The sequence below is a fragment of the Gracilinanus agilis genome, chromosome 2 (assembly GCF_016433145.1).
Source record: "Gracilinanus agilis isolate LMUSP501 chromosome 2, AgileGrace, whole genome shotgun sequence".
NCBI classification, from domain to species: domain Eukaryota; kingdom Metazoa; phylum Chordata; class Mammalia; order Didelphimorphia; family Didelphidae; genus Gracilinanus; species Gracilinanus agilis.
Window position 1 is genome coordinate 489,289,535 of NC_058131.1, and position 18,172 is coordinate 489,307,706.

At 36.9% G+C, this 18,172-nt stretch overlaps 1 protein-coding gene across 1 annotated transcript in view; it reads left to right on the forward strand.

Moving 5' to 3' along the window:
* Window positions 1-18,172, forward strand: part of TSHR (thyroid stimulating hormone receptor) — a 161,872-nt gene that overhangs the window by 48,435 nt on the left and 95,265 nt on the right. Inside the window, exon 3 of the mRNA XM_044662117.1 lies at window positions 16,885-16,956. Coding sequence (XP_044518052.1) covers window positions 16,885-16,956 — 72 coding nt within the window. The remainder of the gene's footprint in view (window positions 1-16,884; window positions 16,957-18,172) is intronic.

Consider the following 18,172-nt stretch of genomic DNA (forward strand, 5'->3'; position numbering starts at 1 on the left):
TTTGTATTCTGTCTCTCCCATTAAATTGTAAACTCCTTGAGGGCAGGTACTGTTTTTTGCCTCTTCTTCTATCCCTAAGGTTTAGCATCTTGCCTGGCACATAGCACAGCTGTAAAGTAATTTTTCAGTCATGTCCAACTCTTCATGACTCCATTTGGGGTTTTCTTGGCAAAGATATTGGAGTGATTTGCCATTTCCTTCTCCAGCTCATTTTACAAATGAGGAAACTGAGGCAGATAGGATTAAGTGACTTGCCAAAGGTCACACAACTAATAAGAATCAGAGTCCAGTTTTGAACTAAGGAAGATGAGTTTTCCATACCGCAGGCATTCACTCTACATACTGTACCACCTAGATGCCATAGTAGGCACTAATTAATATTTAGTGATTGATAGTGTTGGAGGGGCTGCAAAAAGATAGACACATTCATATTTTTTATCTTTGAATTGATTCAACTATTCTGGAAATCATTTTAGGATTATGCTAAAGAAGTAATTAAAATATGCATACTTTTTGTCCCCTAAGATCACTCTTAACCCTAAGGAAGTAAAAAAGAGAAACCAAGGTCATGTATATACTGAAAAATTCGTAAGAGCATTTTGTGTAGTATCAAAGAACTGGAAACAAAATAGATTTCCATCATTTAAGGAATGGCTAAACAAACTGTAGGCATTGTATGTAGGGTATGAATATTATTGCTTGTTTTTCTCATCTATAACATAGTGATCATAATAGCTCCAATCTCATATGGATATTTTGAGGATCAAATGAGATATGTGTAAGTAAGTACTTGCAAAACCTTAATATAAGTATGTTAATATATTTTAAATATCAAGGAAAGCTACTTTTCTTTTTTGCATGCTTTACATTATCTAGCAAAGTATCTTCCCAAACCAAATAATCGAAATCTTTTTTTTTTTAGTCGGCTTGAATCTTCCTTAGCCTACACTGACATCTTTATGCCCAAATAAATATTTTGTAGCTCTATAAAACTGGTTTATGTGGTTAGATAATCAATTAATGATTTTGGTATGCAAAAACTTTGTATTAATGAATGAGTGAAAAAACATTTATTAAACACTCACAGTACTTTCTCTCAAGGAACATTTGCTTTTATAGGAGTCCAAACCTATATAATGCTTCATCTCGTCCACAAGGAAATTTCAGCTTAATTGGGGCAATAAAATATGCATGTAGGCATATGTAGTTCTAGTTTGAAAACTGATATCATGATATGACTGAATCATATTGGATTGATTAAAAAGCTCTGTTGAACTTATTTGTCAAAACTTGCCTTGAATAGCCTGACCCAACTTTAGTTGTCTCTGGTCCTCTGGGAGCCATGAAGACATATTTATTGCTTTATTGCTTAAGACACTGGATTAACCAATAAACCTGATATTATCAATGAACTGTGTTCTTACCCTGAAATCAGTCTCTTGAGATGATTTTAATCATAACATAGCACATGTATGAAGGGGCAGAACCAAGGGGTCCAGCATCCATTGTACCAGCATTTTAAGTAGAGGAATTATGTGATAAGAGCTATATTTTAAAAGAATTTAATCTGGAATTATCACAAAAGGTAGAGTAGATAGGGGACAGTATGCAATCAGAAAGATCAGTTAGGAAACAATTATAAATAATCCAGGTGAGAGGTTCCTGGATCAGGGAGGTGTTATTTATATATGACATTTTATGAATATAAATTGTATCCCTAAGTAAACAGTATGTGCTTTGTGGGCAGGAACAATATCTTATGCTTCCCTGTCTTCCCACATCCCTTGATCAGTGGCTTATTGAGGGAATTATACATGACAGCTTCTCAAATTCTTGTAGGATCATTGAAAAATATTAAAAAACCAAAGGAAATCCATGAAAGCTGATTCTATGAAGTAGGAAGGACTATGAAATGTAGTGAGTCTGAGGGACAGGAGGTTTAGCATGAGCAATGGAGACATTCTGGTAAACTTTATGAGACTAAGTCAGGTTGAGGGTAACCAATAAATCTCAGACCTATCAGTGAGTTAGGGGGATATCAACCCCAAGCATGTGCAGACTTCCTCCAGCAGAATGGGCTGATGAGAACGATTTGTTCCAATAGCCATGAAAGTAACTGAAGCAGGTGTTACGGAGTGCTTAGAGATTGATCAGAGATTGATCAGAGATTGAAGATGCCAAGAACAGTGCATCCTGCGCCATTGCCAGTCATGCTGACTTTTGTCCTGCTGTTGGACTTTGATGACTCTGGAAAAGAAAGTGAGGCTGATGACTTTGCACAACTCTACCTCACTTAAATCTAATTCACTTATAAGTCAAGATATCACTCCATGATATCATTGGTCCACCTCAAGACAAAGAACAAACAATAACAACAAATGATAGAATATATATTTCTGAGCTGTCCAAAGGTAATAAATAAGCAGTGGCAAATAATTTTAACTAAGCTTTTTCAATCCAGGATGCTCATAATGTCAAGTTCCAAACTGAAGCCATGATTTAAGACAAAAGTCCAGCATGTTGGAGATTCCAGAAATTCTGTAAAGGACCTATTTTCTAGACAATGATATTGGGGAAAGTATGATTTAATATAGATTCAGCAGAATGAAACGGCACCCATACAAGACGCTTGGGGGGAAAATGAAGTGTGCTAATAACAATTTGCTCTATTTATTCTTATTGGAACATTAAACCCCTATTTGCTGACTTTCCTCATGGTAACCAGATCCCCCTTCCCACTTCTGTTAGCACTGTAGAACAAAAAAGATTCTATTCTCCCATCTGAGAAATCCACAAACCAATCAGCAAAGTTATGTAAGTAGACTCTTTATTTCTGTATTATGTCTTCCAAATACAGACATTTGAGAATTAAATCGATTTCCTCAACAGGACCCAAATAAAACAGTTTGACTGTAAATCAAATCCTTTCTCCTTGTTCTTGATTAAAAGGAATTGTAGTCAGAAAAAATAATAGCTAAAAATCATTTCACAGGTCTTTCTAACACCAGATCTAGTACCCTATCCACTGTACCAACTTCTGGATCTTTCTCTAACTCATTTCAATTAATGTTTAGTGTCCCCTAAGGCTTTGGCTTGAGAACTTTTCATTTCTCCCTCTAAACTAAACTTCATGAGCTCATCGATTCCTATGGATTCAAGTACCATCTCTATACAGATGACTCAGATTTCTATTTATCCATCCCTACCCTTTCTCCTGAGTTCTAGACTTCCATCACCAACTGCCTCTTAAACATTTTGTATTAGATATCCTGTAGGCATCTCAGACTCAACATTTCCAAAACAAAACTCATTTATATTTCCTATCAAGCTTTCTCCTTTTCTGAACTTCCTATTAGTTTCTTTCCCCCCCCAAAAAAAGTTGTTTGTTTTAACATTCTCTTCTTTTTTTGAATTTTGAGCTCCAAATTCTCTCCCATCCATCTAATCAAACTCCCTTCTTTTACAGATGAAGAAAGCAAGGTTCAAGGAGATTCAGTGATTTAAGGAAGAATAAGTAGGGCATCTAGGTGGCACAGTGGATAGAATGCCAGACTTCGAGTCGAGAAAACTTACTGAGTTCAGATCTGGCCTCAGACACATACTAGCTGTGTGACCCTGAGCAAGTTCTTCATCTATAAAATGAGCTAGAAAAAAGAAATGGCAAATGTCTCCAAGGATTTTTGCCAAGAAAAGTCCAAATGGGTTCACAAAAAATTGAACATGACTGAAATGACCAAATAATAACAATAACAATACAGGAAGAAGTGACATAGCCAAGATTAAACCCTAAATTCTGACTCCAAATCTAGCGTTCTTTCAAGAGGAAAAATTGTATAAATAAATAGGATATTAATTATTTGGTTAAATCTTGTCCCTGTCAGAAATTTTATATATTAATAAATTTAAGCTAGGAAAAGAAATCCTTCCTGAATTCCACTCCTATCCTCCATGACTTGTTCAGTCATTTTTCTGCCATGTCCAATTCTTTGTGAACCCATTTGGGCTTTTCTTGGCAAATATTCTAGAGTGATTTGCCATTTCCCTCTCCAGCTCATTTTGCAGATGAGGAAACTGAGGCAAACAGGATTAATTGACTTGCCTAGGGTAACCTACATAGCTATTGTCTAAGGCCAGATTTGAACTCAGAAAGATAAGTCTCCCCAACTCTAGGTCCAGCAGGGAATATTTTTTATGAGCCAGATCTACTCTGAACAAAAAAAAGGGGGGGTGTTAAATGATTCTCAAAAGATTTGTGTCAACAGTCAATTTATAAAAATTGAGCTTAAATGAAAATCCTTTCCCTCAATCCCTGATTTCTGTTCCTTATTACCTGAAATTTAGTAAACCTAAGGAAAGAATGCTAACTGCCAAAATGTAGTCTATAAAGTCAGAAGCTATTCAAACAGTTAATTTCCTTAACATTATTGGAATTATTCAGCTGTCCCCAGCTGCATCATAATAAGCATGATGCTAATTAGTTTCATTCAACAAATAAGCTTAGATGAGGACCCTTGGCATTTCCTCTTTCTCTTTTGTTCAGGATGTGTTATTCAAATGGTGGAATTGTTCAAACAGCTGCTGTCTCAGAGTCTACTAGATTTTGGGGGATTTGGTTTATCTTCTTTTGGTTGACAAGAAATTTGCTTCTAAGGACATCTTGTTTATTGGAATGAAGAGAGATTCCATCATTTCTCATCTGTTGTTTTTAGAAGTATTTTTGCCAAATCCTATGCTAACTAATCCATTAGGGGAATGATTTGTCTTCTACCTTAAAATACTATGTTTGTGTTTATAGGTGTGTGTGTGTGTGTGTGTGTGTGTGTGTGTGTGTGTGTGTGTGTGTGTGTGTCAGAGAGACAGAGGCAGATTGACAGAGATCTATGACCAGGGCACAATAGAAACTTTTACCTAGGGGATGCCAAATTTCAAGAATACTAAACTAGTTGGAGGACCCCAAATTTAGAGGGCTCAAGACAAAACCTAAGGCTCCCCATGACATGGGCATTGTACAGAGATGCCATGGACTCTGTACTCCTTAACTCAGGCAAACTATAAACAGGGAAATTCCCTTGCTCCTTTCTGTCCTAGTGACTCTAAGCCAAGAACTTATCTCAGTTAGGCCCTGAGATTAGTCTTAGTTTGAAATGAATATGGAGATGAACCTCCAGGCTACACCTTGATGTCATCAGGTTGTATCTCAGACATCCATCAGTCCTCTGAACTATGAGGGCCACCCCCCTATGTCTTCAGGCAGACCAAAACCCCCACTAAATGCCTAAGTGGTTACCACACTAGACTCACTGTTGTAAAGAGTATAAAAAGCCCTGAACTGAAACATTTGGGGAACAACCCTTAGGGTTGTTCCACTCACACTGTAACTGGGGGAGACAGCTTTCCCCCACCAAGGAACAACTCCCCATCTAGCTGTTCCACCATGCTACCCCACCTTGCTATTTTCCTGACCATTCTCAACATTACTTTCCAAATTAACAAATTTCTTTTTTTACTTTTAAGCTAATTTTGGAGTTTTGCTTTCTTGCAAAAGGCATCCTTCCCGAACCCAGGGGTTCACTATTGTAACCCACTACGTGAGAGATGACAAAAGGGTAGTCCAGTCATCATTCCCTGCTTCTGCAGCCAACTCAGTTTGCTAACCACAGTCTGATATTGGTACCAGATGCCAACTGCTACTTTTCCTCCACTAGGATCTAGGGAATTTTTAGTTAAGAATCCTTCCTGCTAAATGTGATCAAGCTTTGTTTAATCTCAAACTGGGGGGCCTGAATGGGGGGGGGGGGGTGCGAGGGAGGAGGGAAGGAAGAAGGAAAGAGGGTTGTGGTGATGGCTCCTAATCTTTAAAACCTTAAACCAGGATGACTCGTAAAGATTCTACTGCAGCCAGAAAGAAGTGGGGAAACGGGACCAGAAGACTCATAGAACTGATGTGCCTTCTTCCGGGATCTCCGGGGAGTAAAAGGAAAAGGAGGGAGCATCCAGTCATTATCTGGGGGCACTCTGCATTAAACTCTTAGCTCCTGGAACTCTCAGCATTTTCCCCTCTCAATCTGAGCTCCCTGAGAGTGGAACAGAAAGATGCCCTAAGCTCCTACAGAGTGTGAGGGAGAGGAGAGAGAGAAATCGTGTTCCATGTTACTCCACCAGATGGTAATTGTATCAGAGTAGTGGGGAGATGTGCATGGTTTTTCATCTACTTTTGGGGGCTCCCCCAAACCTACTGTTGATGCATTATCTAAATGGGTCTCTTGGTGAAAAAACAACAAAAAAAAACCCTCTTTTGCTCTCAGAAAGTATATTGAATAATTTGCAATTCTCTTATCTTTATAGTTCTGAGCTCCTAGAGAAAGACTGCACATGGGCAAAACACTTAGTTTACTTCTCTCTTTGTTAAGGCTGTTCCTCCCCGTTTGCCCCCTCCCATTCTTTTCTATTAAGTACACCCAAATTAATATTGTCTTATGGTTGCCAGGCCAACCACCCAATTTGTTCTTCAGGTTGGTTAATCAGATTAGTTTACTTCACTTTGGAAATCATGGAACTTTTGATTTTTTTTTCAAATTTTCAGTTCCAAATTCTTTTTCTCCCTTGAGCTCATCCCCTACCCTTTGAGAAGGCAAATAATATGATATCCATTATACATGTGAAGTTGGGCAAAACACATCATCTACCTCTGAGGGTGGATAGAATTTTTCATTATATGCCCTTTGGAATTCTCGTGGACAATTATATTTATCAGAATTACTAAGTCTTTCACAGTTGGTTATCACTGCAATATTTTTGTTTCTGTGTACAATATTCTCCTGCTCATTTCACTTTGCATTAGTTCATATAAGTCTTCCCAGGTTTTTCTGGAACCATTCATCATTTCTTACAGTACAGTAGTATTCTATCAAATGATCATATAAAGCTTGTTCAGCCCTCCCTCTACTGATAGATATCCCATAAATTTATAATTGTTTGCTACCAAAGAGCTGCAATAATTATTTTTGTTTGGGTTTTTCCCCCTCCTTTTTCTTTGATCTCCTTGGGATTATAAAAGGAAATTCTTAATCCCTTTCTCTAATTTAACTGGGGACTGGGAGGTCCTTTTACCAAGGAGATGTGTAAAGATATACCAGCCCACAGTTAAGTTAGAGAAAGGGATTAAGAATTCCCTTTTACCAGATGAAGATCTAGTAGTGAAACTGCTGAGTCAAAAGATATGCAATTTTACAGCCCTTTAGGCTGTAATTAGTTCCAAATTGTTCTCCAGAATGACTGAATCAGTTCACAATTCTACCCACAGGGCATTAGTGTACCAATTTTCCAACATCCTTTCCAACATTTGTCATTTCCTTTTTCTATCATATTAAACACAATCTGATAGGTATGAAGTCATCAACTTGAAATCTGGAAACCCTAAATCCCCCCCCCCCCCACTTCCCCTGAGAATACACCCAAGGGGAGTCTCTGACTGCCAGTTTCAGACTAACAATAGACCTTAAAGTATTTGGAGGTCCAAGTTAGGTGGGGCTAGAACTAATCAAATGTTAAGTACTCTTTTGTCCTGGTATTTCTTCCTCTGTATCAAAGTCCTTTCCCTGGTAGCCCAGTCCTAGGCTGGATCTTTCCCTTTTGTATCCATTGTAAAGCATCAGCCTCTCCCAGATAATCCTATCTTTGTAGTAATTTGTAAAGCCAATTAAGTATACTCCCCCTATATAAATTCCCCAATTTCTATGGTGCTTCAGAGCTATCATCTAGCACGGTGATTTCTCCCAGGGATACTGTTGCCAGAGTGCCAGATCCTTCAGTTTTTTGTGGTTTGGGGGCACTTGACTCTGTGTGGAGACCTAAATATTGAACACTATCCCTCTCCTGATTAAAGACTTGGTTTTTCTGACCATTTAATAGTTCTGTTTTTTTTTTTAAATTAACAAGGTAGTGCCTCAGTTGTCTTAATTTCCATTTCTCTAATTATTTAAAATAGCCTTGATTTCTTTTTCTTCTTAACCGCCTGCCCATATCCTTTGACCATTAATCAATTGGGTAATTACTTTTATTTTTATAAATGTGGCTCAGTTCCCTTTTATTTGAGAAATGAGATCTTTATTAGAGAAATTTGCTAAAAATCCACTCCTTTCCTATTTTCATTATAATTTTGGCTGTACTGCTTTTGTTTGTGCAAAAATATTTTAAAATTTAATGTAATCAAAACTATCCATTTTTCTCTTATGGTCCTCTATTTCCTGTGTTGTCATAAACTCTTCCCTTATCCATAGATGTGACAGGTAAATTTCCCCCATGCCCCTCTAATTTGCTTATGATTTTGCCCTTTCTATCTAAATCATGTTTCTCTTTCAACCTTATCTTGATATATGATGTGAGATGTTAGTCTATGCCTACTTTCTGGCAGACAGCTTCACAGTTTTCCCAGCAGTGTTGAATGGTAAATTCTTGCCCTTAGGAGCTTGGATCTTTGGGTTTATCAAATATTGGAGGTGAAGTAGTTTAATCAAAATAGCAACTGTTCTCACACTCCTTATGCCCTATCAACCAATATAGTCTCAGGCAGAGTTCTTGGCCCTTTCTTTGTGACCCGTTTTGCTTGGGTTTCCATTTTTCCACATCCATGTGACTTCTCATGGCCTGCCCTACTGTCTATGTAACATCTATGCATCTCATCAGGAGCTGAGTGCCTCTTCTACTTCTTCCTGGACTAATTTCTAAAGGTCACCTACAGAGTATGGTCGATCACTGTTCAATTTATCATGTTGGTGCCTGTTGAATCCACTCAAAGGATTTTTTTGCATGTGGTCACATTAAGTGGTCCCTTTATCTCTATCAATCTCATTTCTGTAATTAGGTTATGGACTTTTAAGGACTCTCACTCTTATACTAAGAAGTCTAAAGGACAGCATTTGTAAATACTTTTGCAAGAAGCCATTTTGGACAAGGATAGTTGCCAGTTATTGAGCTGGAATACAGAATGCAGGGGTGGCATGAATTGGCATGAGACCAAAAAGTCTGTTGAGATGAGCCTATAAATGGAGACAGATTTCTAGCTTCAGGGTCTCAATCTGGAGATATGGTGGGAGGGAAGGCATCTCAGGATTGTCCCTTAGCTAGGTTAACTTATATCTCATAGGATTAGTTACTCAGGCTGCTCACTGCTCATCCACTGCTATCAATATCCAGCTTTAAACATCAACAATGTACAAATTTGCTAAACACCAACAAGAAGATTAACTCTGTTAAATCAAATCAATTTAAATCTGAGCTTGAGCCATTGAATAATCAGAGTCAGGCCTTAGGCTTGGTCAAGGCGAGTCTTCTTGGCAGGCTTCTGGAAATCAACTTCTCATGAAAACTTCATTAAAAAAATTTTTTTTAAATAAAAATTAAAAAAACTTCATTAGTTAGACAAGGTTCTAGGATTTATCCCTAATCCCTCTTTCTTTTCTTTCTTCAATATTTCAACCTATCCTTTCCTTAACCTTTTACCATCATTAAATAAGTTAATAGAGAGAAGATTGTACTCACCTGGTCTGTACTGAAGATTCCAAGGGGAAGTTGTCAGTTAAAACTTCTTTACATCACCAAATTTATCCAAGAGCTTATTAATCTTTGGTTATTAGGATCAACAAATTACCTTCAGAAATAACATCCATAATAGAGTTTATTTATTTTGAGTTCATCTAAAGAACTAAGTTCATATAGCACTGACAGTTGGGGAAGAATCTGCTACTTCCTCACTGGTCAGTCATAAAGGAATTGAGTGAAGTGGCCTGTCAGCTGGTTCAACACAAACCACATCCAGCTACAGAGTCACTGAAACTTAATTAAAGCAAACTCATTCGCCATCTAGATAGGAGGTCTCACAACCTCCCTAACAGTTTCATTTACCACCTTTTACACATTCCAGACATGAAGGACAGCCTATACAAAGGCATGGGAAGAATAAATGAAAAATGAATGTAGCATTTTCCAGGGATTCCAGGGATGCCTAGAGTATAGAGTACCAGAGATTGATATTTACTGGTCAGGACAGAAATCCCTACCAGTATTTCCATTCTTTGACCCTTCAAAGAGTTCATCCTAATCCTGAATTTATGCATAGTGGATAGAGTACCAGGCCCAGAATCAGCAAGACCTACTGGCCTTAGATGCTTCCTAGCTGTATGATCCTGGGCAAGTCAATTAACCCTGTTTGCCTCGGTTTCCTCATCTGTCAAATGAGCTAGAGAAGTAAATGGCAAACCACTACTAATCTTTGCCAAGAATAGTTGGAACCAACTGAAACAACTTGTAGAGATTAACATTAATATGCAAAATACTAAATATTATATTTATAAATTTTTATTAATAATCAACTAACAAAAGAGACTAACTAAAAAGGTTCTAACCAGCCCACTCCCAAGAGCAAAAGAGAGAGGAAGAGAGAGGAGTTACAGCCAATTATAAAACAATAATGTGACCATGCAAACATGGAGACACAGGAGAAATTAAAGGGAATTTTGGGAAATAACTAAGGGACTTATAGGGGATACAGTCCAAGTTTCAAAATCTCCATTTATACATACTAAATAATAAACCCATATCAAAATCCTAAAGGGAAAGCAGAATTTTTTCCTGTAAATTGCAATATATATTCAAAAGAGAGGTTTTATATCTAGCAAAATCTTGCCAGGGGAATCCTAGTGGGCTCAAGTGGAGCAAAAGAAAATTATTGATCCATCTTTTATAATGTCCCCAAACAGGAAAGATACGTAAATCTGATTATTCTAGCAAATGAGTATACTGTTTTGGTGGGGAGAAGGTAGTAAGCAAGCTAGTTATTTCCATTCCATTTTCTTTCCAAGATGAGCTAGAGAAGAAAACCAAGTAATGCCCAAGGGATGAAGATGAGGGAGTGACCGAAGAGAAAATCACACCCAAGGGGCAGACATAGTGAGTGGTTAGGAAATAGTAGCTCAAACTCCCAGAAAGAGAGAAAACAAGCCTAGCTTAAAGGCTATGAGACTACACTTTACCGCTACACTATGAGATGTAGTTGGGAAAATAGCATATATGCCAGTTTGACAGGAATGTAGAGTATGTGAAGGGAAGTAATATGCAGGGGGGTATATGAGTTTTCAGGTAGTACTAGTCCCATAAGGGTTTACTCTTATTTCTTTTGGGGGCTACTCATCCACCTTTAGTTTCCTTTTCACCCAACTCTCACCTGTGGCTTCAAGAAACTGTAGTGTGCATAGCATCACACCTGGTAAAAACCATCTAGGTAGACAGGCTAAACTGGGTTGAGGGTAACCAAGACAACTTGGCAAGTGAAAGGATATTAGGGGTAAAGAAAAGGGAAAACTTGAGAGTAACTCTGAAACTAAACCTAGGTGCCTGAAAGATGGTGGTACTCCTAGCCGAAATAGGAAAGTTTGGAAGAAAGATGGATTTAAAGGAAAAAATAACGAGTTTCATTTTGGACATGCTATAAATGTAAGATATCAATGGAACATCCAGTAGATCTGATAAGCAGGAAGTTGGCAACATAGGGCCAGTTCTCAAGAGAGATTAGGGATAGAAATATATCAAATAATAGCTAGGAATAGAGTTGTTTAGCTAAAAAGGAAAGCTTTTCCCTTTTACACCCTCTTGTCTAGGAGCTACCATCTTAAGGATAGTCACTCTTTTCCAGCTCCTTTCAGATATCCCTGTGGATGTGAGTTTTCCTCAGTCAATGCCTTCATTCTGCCCTTCAGGAGAATATGGGGCTCCTTGAAAACTGCCATTGGAAATGCAACAATGGAAGATTTGCTTGAGTCCACTAAGGGAAGAAACTTTATGCTACTATTGATCAGTTTTTTAAAATCTTTGGTTTTGAATCTTCAGCCCAGGAAACCCTCTAATAATTTGCAAAGGAGCTTCCATTATACTTGATGAGCAGCTGATCATAGCCTCCTTCTACATTGCTTTCAGGAAACAAAGTACAGATCACTAATGCCTTGAATTAAGCCTGGTCTTAATTTAATACCAGCTCCTAGATATTAGGTGAATAGCAATGTAAATATATAGCTTTAAAGAAATAGAGCTGGGGACAGCTCAGTAAATTGAAAGCCAAACCCAGAGATGGGAGAGTTCAAATATGTCCTCAGACACATCCTAGCTGTGTGACTCTGAGAAAATCACTTAACTCACATTGGCTAGCCTTTTCTACTCTTTTTATGCCTTGGAACCAATACACTGTACTGATTCTAAGTCAGAAGTTAAGGGTTAAAAAAAGAAAGAAAAAGAAATCGAGGTAAGCTTTGGAACAAATAGTGTGGATGAGAAGAAGAGAGATGGATGTAGTGTCACTATTGTTTCTGCTAACAAAATGGTCATTTCTGAATTGTCATTTTCTACTTAACTTAGCCCCTATGGTTGAGGCAGCAGTGATGGTGACAGCAATAGTAGCTATGGCCTTGATCCAATAGAACTCTCTTTCCCCCACTCCATCTCCCTCCTTCTCAGTATCTATCTTTGTCTATCTCTCAATTCCTCTTCAAAGTGTATTGCACTGCTCATTTCTCCCCAGTGATGAGCTTCCATCTCCCCTTCCTTCTCTGATGAAGAGAGATTTCTCTCTTGTCATTTCAGGGAGAGCCCCATTTCCAAGAGCATTCCAAGGACTTGGTATCCACCAGCAGACACATCGCTCTCCAATGCCCTAGATTTAGAAGTTGTATGGCAAGAGATTGAAACTATGACAGATAAGACCACCATGAGAATATATGTAGAGAGAGAGAGATTTCAGGACAAAGTTTTGTGGTCCCCTAGGGCCAGAGGACAGAATACAGACGAAAGTCAAATTTAAGGAGTGATTCATAGAAATTAGGTACAGGTTCTTCATATTGGTTGTGCCCCAAAGCCTCTGGATCGCTTCCCTCTCCCCCTCCACCCCCCCAAGCCCACCAGCAACTGAGGGCAACTTCCCTGCCACTTGCCTCAGGTATAAAAATTTCTAGTTAGCGGTGAATGAGTGTGTGTGTGTGTGTGTTTGTTTTGGCAAACTCAAACTAAGTTATATATTTTAAAAAATACTTTGGAAGACGGAGTATAAACATAATTAGAACTATAAGCCTCAAATAGAGTTGAAGAAACTTTTCAGTTTCAGTCCCAGATTCCATGCTAACTTTGTCACCTCCTTCTACTCTTTCCTTCTTTATTTGGATATTATGTTCCGGCCATCTGTGTTAATCATTATTATGCAGAGACTAAACTCAAATTTTGTCTAGGTAGTAAGAATTGCACTTTGGGGGCATTTTCATAATGAAATGAGTACCCTGAAATCTGATTATATATAGCTTTCCCGGCAAAGTGGAGTATTGTCAGGTGTCTAAATTAGCAGCCAAGGCCTGACCCTAGAAAATGTTTGATCCCAGAGAGTGGGAACATTGGTCACATCCCACCCTTCCTAGAATAGCCAAATATAAACTTGTTTCAAAAACAATCACACCACCCTTTTAATTTATTAATAGGTCAAGACTCCCTTATTACACCCCTCTCCCACCAAAGATCTCCTTTTACTCTATGTCTTGGCTCTTCAAAGTGCTTTTAGCCTAATAGTGACACAGACACTGGTAAGTTCTGAAAAGACTGAGTAATTTTCATAATATGATTTCATTCTAATCTCTCTCTCTCTTTTTTTTTTTTTTCAAATTTTTCATTTGAGTTTTATTTGTTGTTCATTCATTTCAGTCATGTCCAACTCTTCATGACCCCATTTGTGGTTTTCTTAGCAAAGGTACTGGAGTGCCTTACCATTTTCTTCTCCAGCATAGAGTCTTAAGAGTTGACCAATGCACTACGAGGTAAACAGACTTAGCCAGTATCACAGAGATAGGATGTGTCAGAGTTACAATTTGAACACAGGTCTTTTAATACCAATATTGACTCTCCATTATGTCATGCTGTCATTGCAATTTATAGAAATATAAATCACATAGTTTATACATAAATAATTACACATATTGGTAGTGAGTGCTCAATAATTTTTGTATGAGGTAGATACACAATCAAAAAATTTGGAGACTGCCAGTCTATTAAAAAGAACATTAGACTTGGAATTGGAATATCTGGTTTGAGTTGGTGCTGTGCCACAAACTACTTCTGTGACAAAGGGCAATTCGTATAACTTCCGTGTGCTTCATTTTTCTCAACTAAAATATGAAAATAATAGCTACTGATATTACCCACATCAGAAGGCTATTATCAGAAAAGCACTTTGTAAATAGAAAAATGTTATATAAAAATATAATTTGTTATTGTTATCAATGGACTTCCCTTCAAGGTCAAATTTAGGAGCTACTCCATCCATGAAGATTTTCTTGATTCCTCCCAGTTCATGGTAATCTCTCCTTCTTAAATTAATTGGAATTCCTCCTTTTTATTTTTCTCTTTCAAATTATAATTATTTGTTTACCATATTTTGTTTAAAAGGGAATTCTTAATCCCTTTCTTTTAATTTAACTGGGGACCTGGAGGTCCTTTTACCATAGAGATGTGAAAAGAAGTAGAAACCAGAGAGACAGAAAGTGAGGTAAGAAGGACTTATAAAGGGCCAGCATGAGGACTGAGAGGGCCTTTTTGACCTTTTTTGGTTTGGGAGGTGGTTGGTAGTTGGTAGTTGTTGGTTAGTTGCTGGTGGTATGGGTTGGTGATTAGTTGTTGGTTGGTTGCTGGTTGTTAATTGGTCTTTGGGATATATATATATATATTCTGCCTGGTGAGCTAAGCTGAAGGGTGATCAGCTGGACTTTCTCTAATGGCAGTTATAGGTAGTTATAGGATAGCTAGTTAGGTATTAGACAATTTCTTTCTCTACCTCTTTCCTATATTTCTTTCTCCTAAACTAAATTGTTAAATTGTTAAAAGCTGCTAGAAGTTTTCTTTTCTCTGGCTTAAAGGGATATTAATTTACAACTCTACTATATTCTCATTAAAACATAAGTTATTAAAAGCTGCTCTCTTATTTTGTCAAAACTCCTAATTTAACCCTTACATTTATCTTCCCTATTAGATTTTAAGTTCCTTGAGGACAAGGATTAAATCTGATTTCACTTTTGTATCTTTATCATCTGCTATAATGCCTATAGATATGTATTTTCTCTCTCTCTCCCTCTCACCTATCTATACATATATATACATACATGTGTATATATTTAATATAGACTATATAGCACATCTATAATATAAATATATATTAGTATATATAGTACAAATATTATATATATGTATATATATAATATATAGTACATCTATAAATATAAGGCCTGTAGATACTTGTTGAATTTGATCGTTGAAAAATTGGTTTTTCAAATGGAATCTTTTTTTTTCTTTTAGTATGTTTTGGTCAGCATTCAGACTCAGTTCCTTTTTTTAGGTTACATTTTTTCCCTTCCTTACTCCCACCCCTCCACTCCCCAAGAAGGCAGGTAATATGATATAGGTTGTATATATGTTATCCCAAAATACACATCTCCATGTTCATCATGTTGTGAAACAACATTAATAGAAATAAAATTAAGGGAGGAAATAAAGTGGAATGGTATGTTTCAATCTGCATTGGGACTGTTCCTTCCATGGTGATGGGTATCCTTTTTCATCATGAGCTCCTTTGAGCTGTCCTGCATCCTTGCCTTGTTGCTAATAGTTAAATCACTTTCAGTTGATGATCATACATCATAGTTGTTACTAGGTACAACTTTCTCCTGGTTCTGCTCATTTCAATTTGCATCACTTCATTTTAAGTCTTTCCAGGTTTTTTTGTGTTCATCTTGTTTACCATTTCTTATGGCACAGTAGTAGTCTAATACAACTATATACCTTAACTTGTTCAGCCATTCCCCAATTGATGGACATCCCCTCAAATGCCAATTCTTTGCCATCACAAAAAGAGCTACTATAAATATTTTATAACATATAATTTATTTTCCTTTTTCCTTGCTTGCTTTAGGAATCAAATGAAATAATAGGTGTGAAAACAGCTATTCTTAGATAAGGGAGAATGTTCAAAGATTAATATCCTCTTAAAAGATGCCTTATATGAAATTCTCTGTAGTGGGTACTGTTTATATTAACATTTTTATTTTTTTCTTTATTAGATTTTTAATTTAATAACTAATTTCCGCATAAGTTTTCCAAAGTCATATGATCCACATTTTCCCCTCAAATATGATAAAACATGTAAAGCATTTTGTAAATCTTAAAGTAGTATACAAATGGCTAGTAATTATTATTATTGCTACAACTACTACATTTGAAAAAGAGAAGATGAAAATAAAAGGGGGCAGAAACAGAGCTGGGACACAGGGCTACTGGTTAGGAGGAAGAAAAATCTTTAGAATGGATTGAAGGGGGCAGCTGGGTAGCTCAGTGAATTGAGAGTCAGGCCTGGAGACGGGAGGTCCTAGGTTCAAATATGACCTCAGACACTTCCCAGCTGTGTGACCCTGGGCAAGTCACTTAACCCCCATTGCCTACCCTTACCACTCTTCTGTCTCGGAGCCAATACACAATATTGACTCCAAGACTGAAGGTAAGGGTTTAAAAAAAAAAAAGAATGAATTGAGGTGGGAGTGGAGTGAGCATGACTTGGGATCCCTCATGAAATGATGATGGAAATGTTGCAGAATTCGAAAAGATAGGTCTTAGTAACTGACTTGATATCAAGGTGAGAGATGATAACAAAAGAAGTTGCCCAGGTTTTTATTAATATTTTTGTAATTAGGGTCAGTGTTTATAATATTCTATGTACAACGGCTTGATGATAGATTATTATGCTTAGTAAATGTTTTGTGACAGAATTCGGTTGAATTAAAACTGTAACTGACTGGCTGTTTTCCTCCATAGGAAATTTACAGAGACTCATATGAAAACCATCCCCAGTGATGCATTTGCTAATCTGCCCAACATTTCTAGAATGTAAGTTATAATTTAACATTAAAGGAATAAGTTTTCATTTACCATTTTTAAAAGTTATATCACATTCAAAGAAGTAATTTGTTACATAATGCACTCCCATGATTCCTAATGATTTAAGGTTGTGAAAATATATTTGTCTAACTTCATGTTCCCCTCTTTCCTTTTCTGATTAGAGATGTATAGCAATTCTTAATGTTTTATTAAAGTTGTAATTAGAAATGTAATTTTGAAAATTAAAAATGAATTTGAATTCATTTAGTCCTTAAAATTTCATGATATCTCTTAAAATGAATAGAATTTTCTGAACAAATAGGATAGACTAAAATTCTAGTAACCAACAGCTGATTTTTCAGGGGCCTCATGCTTTTCCAGTAGAATAAACAGAGCAACCTTGCACCAAATTGGAAAGAACACTGAACTTGATTTGTATAATATTTTCAGTTCACTTAGAACATTAAAAAAAATCTTTATAAAGGTAGATTGGGCAATTTTTTTAAAACTTCATTTCGTAGTTAAAAGAAAACAATACACAGAAGTAGTTGTTCAAAGCCATCCAGTTAGTTATTAATCAAGCATGGAGTAGAATCAGGTTTTCTCAAAATTTCACTTAAAAACGGCAAAATTTTAGCTTGCTAATTTTTAAGAATATGCTGCAAAGTTCATTAGGTAATGAGATATTTCAAAGCTAATTATTTGTACTATACACCGTCCTACAGCCAAAAAACCCTTCTGGCAAATCAACCTGAAAGCAAGTTTCTCTGACCATGTTGGTCTTAAGATGAAAGAAGGTATTCATCACTGGGCTTATACTTGATGTCTTTTCAACTTGGTAGGATTCACACAGTCTACTGACATAGACTTTGAAAACTCAGGGTCTTTGACAGTTCACAGTGAGACATCAAAAGAAGAATTTAATGGAGGAAGTATTGACATGCAAAAAATAAATCAATGTAACAGTAAGATATTGGGGCAGCTAAGTGGCACAGTGAACACATACCACAGGCCTGGAGTCTAGAAGACTTAAATTCCTAAATTCAAATCTGACTTCAGATACTTTCTAGCTGTGTGACCTTGAGCAAGTCACTTAACTCTGTTTGCCTCAGTTTCCTCAGCTGTCAAATGAGATGGAGAAGGAAATTACTAACTCCAGTATCTTTGCCAAAAAAAACTCCAAATGAGATCACAAAGAACTGAACATGATCAAAAATGACTGAAC